Raw genomic sequence first — 12,271 nt, forward strand, 5'->3', positions numbered from 1 at the left:
TTTTAACTATTTTGAAATTCAAAGATCATCGAATTGCCATTTTGTTAAAATCCATATCGTCTTTTTATATCTTGCCATCCTTCCTTTGTTCTTCAAGTTTGATATAAGGCCTGAGTCATTTACTTTGAATGAGAGAGTTCTCTGACAAACGCCAGTTTGTTGGAATTAAGGATCCTCCTAGTAAAGTCTTTGGGGCTTGCAGGAAACATACTCTCAGTCCTAGTTGCTACAAAAGTGGAGTAATATCTTGTGTAAATAAATAGATAAGTAGATAAATGAATGAAGAAATAGATATACCGTTGTGTCTGTAGCACCCTGTGTTCCTTGTTAATGCCATTAACATTTCGATAACAAAGTAAATCAAACCAAATATTTAAAGTAACTATTTCAAAATTTTTGTTCAAAGGTCCAGTTTGATCTCTATTGTCGTAAACTAACTAATTCTTGAATGGCGCAAGCCTTAAGACTGAAGTAAATCATCATCTAAGTAGCCCAGCTTTGAAACTCTTTATGTGGCTAATTTATATCATCAGTTGATAAAACCAAAATTATCTTGTGATACCAACGCGGCGCCACAGTTTCTGTAGAAACTTAACCCGTTTATTTATCATCCAAGTAGTTACGCTTTGCCCCTTACCAGTGGATGAAAGCTATCAGTCTTCTCGTTTGTATGGTAAAATACTCATTGCAAGATGGAGATGTCCTTGAAATTATGTTTTTGGTAGAAATCCGACGATGTTTAAACTCAGTTTCTGTCAGCCGTTTGACCATAGAGACTCAACATTGTGAATCTTAATGAACTTGGTTGTGACCATTAATTGGCGCTAACGAACCATTTAACCGATTATCCACTGATGAAGGGCTGAGCCTGAGACGACTGGGTTTTCTTTTCAAGTTTTAATCTGAAATTAAGCAATTGACATTTACTAGTTAAAAGCTAATATTTTACTAAACCATGCATACATTACTTTACTACCTTAGGAAGCATAAACTAACTCGGTAAATGACTTTATGATGAGAGGTTGGTGTACTATTTATTTCAACATCATATTGAATTATTCATAGAATAAGATATGCTGTTATCTTGAACTGCAGTACTTCCTGATGGGTGTTTTAAAAACTTTTAACGTTTCTGATATTTGGAAAACACACCTGCATAATCATATGGGTTGTGCAAATAACATAATTGACTCGATACATAAAGAAAAATTAACCAACATTTGTTTACTCATGGTTCTCAAAACATAAATGTTTTAAGAGATCTTAGAGAATTAACTAATAAACATTTTGATCTATGTTAAGACTAAAAGCAATCGTGTCCATTATACAGGCTGTATATTATATATACAGACTTTTTTTGCAGATATGGCCCAACTCTTACAACAAACCTCACAAGTACTCGTTGTATTGGGAAAATATAACGAGTACAGAAGATCATTTCATAGACCTTGAATTTGGCTCAGGTTTAAATTGCCAATCTTTATCCTTTGTGAAATATTTTCCTCTACATAAATCCCCGTCCTAACTTTGTTAATAAACCTACAATGCAGAGTTTCAAAGTTCCTAAGTCAAATTGACACACGATGTAAAGAATTTCTCCACAAGTGGTAGTGGGTTCTGTTAAAAACTGATGAAGTGATTTTCAAGTCATATCTAAACATGAAATACAAATGCAGTGCTGTTAGACAGACCATAACCATAATTTGCAGGAAGGAGTTATTCTAACCTTGTCTTGCTGTATAATGCTAACCCTGTGGTAAGTTTAGCATAAATGTTTTCTTTAAATATTAACGTATCTATTACTATAAAGAATTCTATGGACGTTTCAACATTGCCACGCGCTAATCGTTTGTTACCTTCTTGAAAATCATGCTAACTTTATATATTAAGTTTTTTCGGAAATTTTTTTTCAGTGGTGTTTGTGGCTTATCATTAAAAGTTAGCAATATACAACAGTTTGGTAAAATATGACCTGTGTTACTTTTTACTCATAATGAGAGTTTTTGAACTGTGTAAAACACTTAACCAGTAACCCAGTAGCTTCACACACTAACTTCATGATCTAAATTAAATTCACTTTTGGCTCCTATGTTATTTACATTAAAGGGAGACAGTGATGTTCGCCTATCAATAGTGCATAATTTGAATTTGTCAGTGTATTTGGATGTTACTCAGTATCACATGCAAATGACTCCTTCCATCATTAGGAATGTATTGAAATATCGGCCACTAAGGCACTTTGATTTTCACTTCTACAGGTGTAATTCAAGAAACCCTGCTGTCAGAAAAAACTGATGGAAACGTAGAGGACACCCCTAAAGACGAGAAGTTAATTGAACAACCTCCATCAGAAGTCCAACAACCACCTCCAGAAGAGGGCGAAGATGATGGTTCAAAAGGGGTATTAAATGAGGATAGCAATGAAAGTTCTACTCAAGTGAAAGAAGACCTTCAACAAGAGGCAACTGTAGACAACCCCGAGGTTGAAAGTAAGCCTGAAATCGTAGATGAGGAAACAGTGGCTAAGAAAGAGGAAGATGAACCTAGCCAGAAAGGTGAAGTAGAAGTTCCGGAAGGACAGGCCGAGAAACAAGAAGAGGGTAATGGAGGTGGTGAAGGGGGTGCTGAAGGACTACCTGAGGATGGACAAGTTTCTGAAGATGTCAAAGAGAGTACTGATGGAGAGAATAAACCTGAAGAGGCTGTGAAGCCTGAAGAGGCTAAAGGTGATGAGGATAGTAATTCAGCTGCCGAGGAAGCAACGGCTGCAGATGAAGGTACGGCTCCAGTTGACGAAAGTGTAGCAGAGGAGGTTAAGAATGAGGAAGGAAAACCAAATGACGAAGCAACTTCTTGAACATATCGCCTTCATTGCTCTTTTATCGGTGTGTTATTTAGATTACTTTAATTTGGTATGTTTTGTAGAATATTTTATTGTCGTGTATATACCAACTTAAAGGCTTGTGTACAGAAATCATGAATAAAATATTGTACGTAGTTTGCATAGATATATTGGGATAAATTAACAAGCGAGGAAGGTTCGTAGCAGCAACTGCGGCAGTCAAGAATGCACTAAAAATCAATTTCAGTGCTAAAATTACAGCTCTGCATGCCCAAGTGTTCCTGCCACCCTAAGGGCATGTAGCCTGCAAGTCTTTGGTCCACTATGGGTACGGACAGACTGCAAAGCTCCATCTTGGTTATTTGCAAACATTTAGTCTAAGGTCCACCTTTAGGGAATGCAACGATCTTACAGGCTAAAAGGGTCCAACCACTTGAAATGGTCTCACTTGATACCATGGTGATAGCAGGGAAAATAGTATCACTACATAGAATGGTCCAATTAATTAAAACGGTCCAATCATTTAAAATGAGATAAAATAGTTGAACCTCTTAAAACGGTCTCATAACAGGATCATACTAGGTAAAATGGTCCAACTTCTTAAAATGGTCTAGATAGAGACAAGTGGACATATGCCTACGTTTCTCTCTGAAAACACTCTGGCTCTGCAGGCTGGACCCTGACAGTTTTAAAATCTATGCACTCTATTTCTTGAAGTGATACCATAGTATTGCACTGCGCATTTTGTACTGTGCATAAATATGACGTAATCAGGCAAGTAAGCGCGTGCGCATTCCGAGAACAAGGTATTGTTTTTCAATACATGGACTAGGAAAGGGGTACGATGGTGTTTAGCTCATTAACAAGCACGGTGACCTATGTTGTAGCAATGACTCCCTTTAAATTAGATGAATTTTAAAAAATCTACTAAAGGGAAAAAAAGATATGGCTAAATGTGTGCACAAAGCCCCTTGCACGATGATGCAAATTGATCTTGAAAGTAACGACTCGAGGAACGATTTCAGTCGATGTCGTCGTGCTTAATGTTGGCGCGCGCTAGCGTAATGTTTCTCGAAAAACTTTTTATGTTTTCGCTTTTCTAGGTCACTGAAAGCCATCAAGAGGCGATGAGCAAGGTTCGGACTATCGTTTGGCGTAGTAAATATTATCAAAATGATTTTCGTTCTTAAAGCTAAGGCTACACGCAGGGAGGTGCTCGTCAGTGATAATTTGGCTTTCGCTTTGATTTTCTTCAATTTGCTTCTGTGAATTCTCTCAAAATTTTCACAATTTGTCCTGCCGATCATCTAAAAGCCGGAAAAATAGGGGTTACCAAGGCAGTTTCTTCGCTATATGCAATTTTGTGTTTTCTGAAATTTGGTCTTATGAAATTTATTTTACCATCAGGCACTAGGAAGGGCACAAATATGTTTGACGGTTCACCAAATAATAAGAAATTCCACTGAAAGAATCGCGATAAATCTTGCCCGAAAGATCCCTATTTTATCACATAAATATTGTATCGAGTTAAATTTTTTTATAACACCTTTTCAGATAACAATCGTGCGATCGTATCGAGCCGCCATGTTTGTTTTGCATGTCGACAGTCTTAAAGCTCGCGCTTTGTTCGGACCCAAATCACGCGCGATCTAAAAACCCTATGGAGCCTCCTTAAACACCCTTGCTTCTCGCCACCTCAAAATGTACCGTGAACAGATCAAATGACGCGCGTGATTTATAATGGTATAGGACCAAGTGGAGTCCAATTAATAATGGTAATGGAACTGAATGGAGTGCAATTTGGGCTGAAATCATACGCGTGATTTCAAAATCGAACGAGCGCGGAGCGTGAGTTCGATTTGAAATCACGCGTATGATTTCAGCCCAAAATTGCACGACACGAGGTTCAATTACCTTTCTATTACATCCATTTTTAAATCGCCCAAATACAGGCTTGGTCAGTTGAATTATTTTATTGATGCGGTACCAAGCCGGTTTGAAATTAAATTCATCCATGTTATGGAGGGAAAAAAATGAGTTTTGGAAACAAAAGTTGCAAAATTTGCCACATGATACTCTTTGTTTTTCATTTGCCTGAAATTTGATAGGTTACTTTAAACTTAAACCCCCCTACACCCCACTTTTTTGGGGTGTAGGGGGCTCTGGATAGAGGTAGTACCTTTGTCGTCTGGCAGCTGCATCCTACTTGGTAGGGTGGACGGGCACACTGGTCCTCATCCATCTCCTAAATCTCTCACGTGCTGGCTCCAAGCACCACACCCCGGCACACCGCCTCAGCTGGCGGGCTAAACCACGTGAGGGGGTGATGTTTACACTGCATCACTACTAGGCGGAGGAGCTGCTCCAGGCAGCCAACGGCTAGAGGGCGGAAGAGATCTGAAGATCCAACGGCCATGTGTAGGGGAGTAAACCCTTCAAATCAGGAGTGGAGCCCCGAAGGCGGACCAGCGTGCAGTGCTCACTGACTCCGGCAGCTCCTGCAGCCAACCTGGTGCCAAACGTACTGCTCTGCATTCCTTTGGACTACACCGGCGAGGCCGAGAGGGGGGTCCTGTCGACTGGGCAACCCAGGATCTCCACACACTCCGCCCAGGCTTGCACCCTGGAGAGGTCACTCCAGTGCCGCTGTTCCAGCGACAGAAACAACACGGGAGACAGCAGATACCGGTTATAAGCCCAGAGCGTATTGGCGTGAGCTCGGACGCCAGGGGCTGTCTCCGACGGTGGGAGGGATCTTCGCGTCCCACTGGTCAGCTATCGCCCGCCTCAAGCTGGGCAGCCCCCAGCCAGTAAGGTGCTGACCTGTCACAGTCTGACTGCTTCAATGGGTGCTTGGAGCTAAGGACAACACCGAAGAGCGGACTGTAAATCCCGCACCAGACAAAAGAAGAAGAAAGACATCAAAGCCGCCAGCTCTGAGACTGGCAACTTGGAATGTCAGGACCATGTGCCCTGGCCTCTCCGACGATCTCCAGCAGATCGATGACGCAAGGAAGACAGCAGTCATCAGCCGAGAGCTCAAGAGGCTCAACATTGACATAGCAGCACTGCGGGAAACTAGACTCCCATCCAATGGCAGCCTGAAAGAGGAGGACTATACTTTCTTCTGGCAGGGGAAAGCTCCAGAGGAGCATCGTGTGCATGGTGTAGGCTTTGCGATTAGGAACTCCCTACTGCCCTCAGTCGAACCACCCTCAGAAGGCACAGCCCGCATCCTTTCCCTTCGCCTCACAACAACCTCAGGCCCTGTGAACATCATGAGCACCTATGCCCCCACGCTTTGCTCTACAGCAGAGGCTAAGGACGAGTTCTACAGCCAGCTTGAGACCGCCATCGAGGAAATACCCCCCTCAGAACACCTGTACCTGCTTGGCGATTTCAACGCCTGGATTGGTTCAGACTTCACCTCCTGGCCTCGATGCATCGGCCACTTTGGCGTAGGCAAACTCAACGAGAACGGGCAGCGTCTCCTCGAGCTATGCTCCTTCCATGACCTCTGCATCACAAACACGTTCTTCACCACGAAACCTCACCACAGAGTGTCTTGGCGGCACCCCAGATCCCGTCACTGGCACCAGCTGGATCTCGTGATCACCCGCAGACCCCTGCTGAACAGTGTCCTGTCCATCCGTAGCTACCACAGCGCTGACTGCGACACCGACCACTCTATGGTCGCCAGCAAAGTGCGTCTCCAACCCAAGCGAATCCACCACTCAAAGCACAAAGGAAGTCCCCGCATCAATACAGCCATGACCTCTGTGCCTGAACTACGCGAACGTTTCGCAGACACCATCCAAGAGGCCCTCAGCGACTGTCCAACTAGCTGCGCTGAGGATAATTGGAACCACATTCGTGACACTACATACAAATCTGCAGTGGACACTTTTGGAAAGAGAGAGCGCAAAAACCCTGACTGGTTCGAAGCCGGAATCGAGGAACTTGAGCCAGCCATCTCATCCAAGAGAACTGCTCTACTGAACTACAAGAAAGACCCCTGTGAAAAGACTCTGACTGCCCTCAGACGAGCCAGAAGTGAAGCCCAAAAGATTGCTAGACAGTGCGCCAACAACTACTGGCAGAACCTATGTCAAAGCATCCAGACATCGGCTGACTGCGGCAACATTCGAGCCATGTATGAGGGTACGAAGAAAGCCTTCGGCCCATGCGCAATCAAGACTGCCCCTCTCAAGTCATCCACTGGCGAAATCATCACAGACCGTGCAAAGCAAATGGCAAGATGGGCGGAACATTACCAGGAGCTGTACTCCAGGGAGACCGTCGTGACTGACACAGCAGTGGAGAACACGAGCCCCCTGCCAGTCATGGAAGAGCTTGATGACCCACCCACTATCGAGGAACTCAGTAAGGCCATAGACTCCCTAGCCAGCGGCAAAGCCCCAGGCAACGATGGCATTCCGCCAGAGGTCATAAAAGCAGGCAAAGAGACCAGTCTTCTCGAACATCTCCACGAACTTCTGCTACAATGCTGGGAGGAAGGAAGAGTGCCTCAGGACATGCGTGACGCCAACATCATCACGCTCTACAAAAACAAAGGTGATCGCAGCGATTGCAATAACTATCGCGGAATATCCCTCCTCAGCATCGTCGGCAAGACCTTTGCCCGCGTCGTGTTGAACAGACTGCAGTCACTGGCAGAGCGTGTGTACCCAGAATCACAGTGCGGATTTCGAGCCGAAAGGTCTACGATCGACATGATCTCCCTGAGGCAGTTACAAGAGAAATGCTGTGAGCAGAGACGCCCCCTGTACATCGCTTTCATAGACCTGACCAAAGCGTTCGACCTGGTCAGCAGGTCAGGTTTGTTCACACTCCTGCACAGGATTGGATGACCCCCAAGCTCCTGAGGATGATCACCTCCTTCCACAAGGAAATGAAAGGTACTGTCCAGTACGATGGCTCCTCCTCGGACCCCTTCCCCATCAAGAGCGGCGTCAAACAAGGGTGTGTCCTCGCACTGACACTTTTTGGCATCCTGTTCTCCCTGCTGCTGTGCTACGCCTTCAGCCAATCCGAAGAGGGCATCTACCTGCACACCAGGAGCGACGGTAGCCTGTTCAACCTGGCACGCCTCCGAGCCAAGACAAAGGTGCGCAAAGTCCTCATCCGGGAGATGCTCTTCGCTGATGATGCCACCATCACAGCTCACACCGAAACTGCCCTCCAGGAGCTCATCAACTGCTTTGCCCATGCCTGTTCACAGTTTGGCCTTACAATCAGCATAAAAAAGACCAACATCCTGGGCCAAGACGTCAGCACTGCTCCCAGCATCTCCATAGGTGACTGTACCCTTGATGTGGTGAAGGACTTTACCTATCTTGGGTCCACCATCTCCAGCAACCTCAGCCTGGACACCGAACTGAACACGAGGATCGGCAAGGCCTCAACAGCTATGGCCCGCCTGACTAAGAGAGTGTGGGAGAACACTATGCTCACCATCAAGACCAAGACGCAAGTGTACCAGGCGTGTGTGCTGAGCACACTGCTGTACGGCAGCGAGAGTTGGACTCCCTACACCTGGCAAGAACGCAGGCTCAATGCTTTCCACCTGCGTTGCCTCAGGAGAATCCTCGGCATCACCTGGCAGGATCGCATCCCAAACACCGAAGTCCTAGCAAGGGCAGGAACTGTGAGCATGTACGCCCTGCTAACCAAGAGACACCTGCGATGGCTCGGTCATGTCACCCGCATGCAAGATGGCAGGCTACCGAAAGACATTCTGTACGGTGAGCTTGCCACTGGGTCCAGACCCACTGGACGACCTTCGCTCCGCTACAAGGATGTGCTCAAGCGGGACCTGAAGGCGGGTGGCATTGCACCAGCAGGCTTCGAAGCACTGGCAGCGGACCGCAGCGGCTGGCGATCCACCACCATGTCAGCCATCAAGACAGCAGAGCAGAAAAGAGAGGAGCAGTGGGAAGACAAGAGAGCTCGCAGGCGCCAGAGAGCAGAGGCCAACCCATCCCCCTCGGACGACAACGTCTTTGCATGCAGCAACTGCAGCAGGATCTGCCGCTCGAGGATCGGTCTCTACAGCCACAGCCGGCGCTGCAGCTCCACCACAGACTGACCATGGGCGCAACTCCATTGTCTCCCGAGACAGAAGGACGCCAACTTTAAACAAGCCTTGAAATCTGATTTTTTTTTTGTTTTTAGTGTAGCCTTCTCATTGGCTGGGGAAAAGATGCGATTTAAAGCAACTAATGGTGCAATTCGTGAATAAATTGCACCAATTAGAGCCAATCAGATTACAGGGACCACCAGTGATTTCAAAATGGGTGTAACAAGGTGTGTAATCATACAGATTGAGTGAAGCGGGAGTCCGATTTGTTAAGCACGAGTATGATTACAGACAGAATTGGGCGACACTAAGTCCTGTTACTAATTAATCAAAACTATGACAACATTTGAGAAAGAAATTAGACATCGGTTATGCGTTTTTTCTTGAAAAAAAAACAATGGTTAGCTCGGCGAAATGCGAGACAACAGCGCGCGCCCATGACGCGTTCTGTCCACTAATACAGGCATGACGTTAGCTGTCCTTTAATTGTCCTATTACACTGTCCAATAGCAAGCATGACGCGTAGACTGTCCTATAAGTGCTCAAATCGGGGTTGTGACAACAAATCACGTTTGAGAATTTTGTTACAATGTTGATTAGTGCCAGAAGAGGTAAAACAGGTTTGATTCCTTTTTCAAACTTCAAGAGCATGTCTGGATCTCTCAAAAGGTCGAGAGTGATACCCGTCTTCTTGAGGGCTGCATCCCAAGCCAGGCCAGGTGATGTGAAATATCACGCAAGATCAAGCTTGTATTTGTTCATGCCAACCTTTCTGAAGTTTTGGAAAACATCTGCGAGGATAAGAACGTGTCTTGAGATAAAGATTGTGATAATCTGCCACTATTTTGCACCCAAACTTTTGCCAAAAAGTGAGCGTGTTCATATTCAGCATCTTAGATGTGTTAATTACAAAGCCTTGAAAAATAACTCTTCCTTTGGTGGCAACTTCGTGTCTTTCATCTTCTCAACTGAATCAAAGCAATCATATGGGAAAACCCCCATCGTCATCATATCTGTGTAGTTAATATATCTCTTGAGGCATAGAAAATCATTTTTGTGGAGATTTGAAGCAAGCTTGGCGAGAGACGACTGCATGAATCTGAAGTCAAACTTCACATCAATCGACTTCACTTTCCCATCTTTTCCAATCTTACTCAATCTTTCCCAAATTTTTTTTCTTGAGAGGAATTTATTTCTCCTCGGTTTTTGGGATGCACAATATGTCTTCTTGTTGCTTTTTTTTTTAACTCTTTCATTTCCTTCAAGATCGATTTCGAATTGCTTTTTCATGGGTTTTTCAAGGATCTTGAGGTAAACCCCGATTGCATTCTTGATCTCGTTAATACACCCCTCGAAAAGATCATCAAGCCTTCCTTGAGTCTTTCCTATATATCATGAGACCATAAAATTTCTCAAGATATTCACACATTGTGATCAGTTCTTGATTCTCAAGATCCCACATGATGTGATTCACAACTGATCCCCTGATATTGAAAAAACTCTACCCTTTTGTTTTCTTTACCTTTTCAACCGAATCTGGGTTGTTTCATTTTTTCCATTTGAACATTTTTCATCTCTCTCTTGAGTTTGATAAACAATTCGGGACCAGCTTCTTTTTTTTACATTCCTCCTTCCATTAATGAGAGCCAAAAACTCTTCTCATGCTTGATCTCTCGTGAATTGTAGACTCCATCAGACTCTCGCTTCATGATTTTCGATGTACTAATTCAACATTGGAGTTTCAATATCATTCTGTTTGCAAAAATGAGCCAGTAATCTTGGATGTACATTTTCTGTCACTGTCGATCGTTGTTGTTGTTGTTGTTGTTTTTTTTTTGATATTGTGTCTCACCTTTTTTGATGACTCCTTAAAGTAATGGGCAATCAGCAAAATATCGTCTTTTTCCTCCTTTTTGGGTGAAAGTGACAAAGTGTTCACCCTTTTCGTTGAGTCTTCCAAGATAAAGCTCAGTCTTGTTATTTCCCCTTCCTATTCCTCACCTTCACCAATCAAAGCTTTTGAAATATCAACAATGTATTGGAGCTTTTGTATGTTAACTTTCTCTTTCAATCTGATTCTTCGGAGAGGTTGTGAAAGATAACAGGAATCGTCTTTGGCTTCTTGAATTTCAGATTGCAGCACCTCGGAACCTTCCCGAGAAATGACAGTGGTCTCTGATTATTGGATTTTCATCGTCTTCATCAAAGAATTCTTTCTCACAAGTGACATGTTTTGGCGTTCTCGAAATTCGTGGTATCTTCACCTGTCGTGACAATCCTGATGGATATGGTAGATATTTCTTACACCTTTCCCAAGATGAATGACGAATTATTTTGCAAGATCTTAATCTTCAGTCCTTTTGTGTCTCACGATTGGCTTCCTATCAAACTTCTTTTTCGCTCTCTCGCTTGCAAAGAAGAGGCGATATCCTGAAGGCCCGTGTTTCTCATATTCATTTGTAAAACTCTTTTCTGGTTTTTTTTTTCTCAAGTTTCAATCCCCTCTGTGGAAAATTCGAAATCAGCATAACAGACAAATAGAACTGGCATCTTGTGGTTCATGTTTTTTAATTTCACGTTTTCATCATTAGGCTTGAGGACCGTGACTGGCTCATGTCCTTGGCAGATTTCGATGTGTTCGGACCTTGCCTCAACGCTTCCGAAGGAATTCAGACATCTCATGCAAAAGCGAACTCGACCATTTTGACCTGAAATTTGAGATGAAAGAAGTTTGGTCATGTGTTTGATAAGACATTAATGCTTCTTCCCGTCATTGTTGGAGGTGAGGAGGAGGTTCACAGTGTTCTCATGTTCATCGGAATTTAATCTCCGTGGGGAAATCACACCATCAGAATAACCAAGAATATTGGAAATTCAATCCCAGAGAAATCCAACTGATCCACCTCATCTTTCAAGTCAGATTCTCAGAGGGTTTGACTGAAAGGGGTTGAGGTGTCTGAGAATGCACCATCGAAAGTATTCTTCATCTTCATTCTTGACGTTCTTCTTTGCGATCTCAACAGAGTCAAACATAAGATGATTCCCCAAACAGTTGGGACTCTACATGATGAATATCGAGGGAGATTACCCTTTGAACTCTTCAGTTACTCTCATTGTTTTTGAAGTTTTGAAGCAGTTCCTGAATTTCCTTCTCAAAGATGTTGAAGACATCTTCATTAGTTGCTTCAGGATTTTTAAACACACCAGTGGAGAAATGAGCTTCTTGGAATCTGGAACGATCCGTCTTCATTATCTCCTTATCACACGAGAGGGTTATGATGACCTTTGTCTGACGATTTTCTCGCATCAAACTCAAGAATTCAGGTTTT

General features: G+C 43.8%; 1 protein-coding gene across 6 annotated transcripts in view; it reads left to right on the forward strand.

The window, feature by feature from the left end:
- LOC113675737 (thioredoxin domain-containing protein 3 homolog) overlaps positions 1–11,672 on the forward strand; it is a 34,463-nt gene extending 22,791 nt beyond the window's left edge. For 4 of the 6 annotated variants that reach the window (XM_089193023.1, XM_027192326.2, XM_027192328.2 and 1 more), the window contains one exon: positions 2,259–2,997. In XM_089193023.1, the coding sequence (XP_089049149.1) occupies positions 2,259–2,857 (599 nt within the window). In that variant the 3' untranslated portion in view covers positions 2,858–2,997. Of the gene's footprint in view, positions 1–2,258; positions 2,998–3,945; positions 3,965–11,533 lie in introns of those variants that run through there. The other 2 variants (XM_089193024.1, XM_089193025.1) reach the window with 2 other exon arrangements.
- Positions 11,673–12,271: the final 599 nt, after the last annotated feature.

Source organism: Pocillopora damicornis, chromosome 14 (assembly GCF_964200805.1).
Source record: "Pocillopora damicornis chromosome 14, jaPocDami1.2, whole genome shotgun sequence".
NCBI classification, from domain to species: Eukaryota; Metazoa; Cnidaria; class Anthozoa; order Scleractinia; family Pocilloporidae; genus Pocillopora; species Pocillopora damicornis.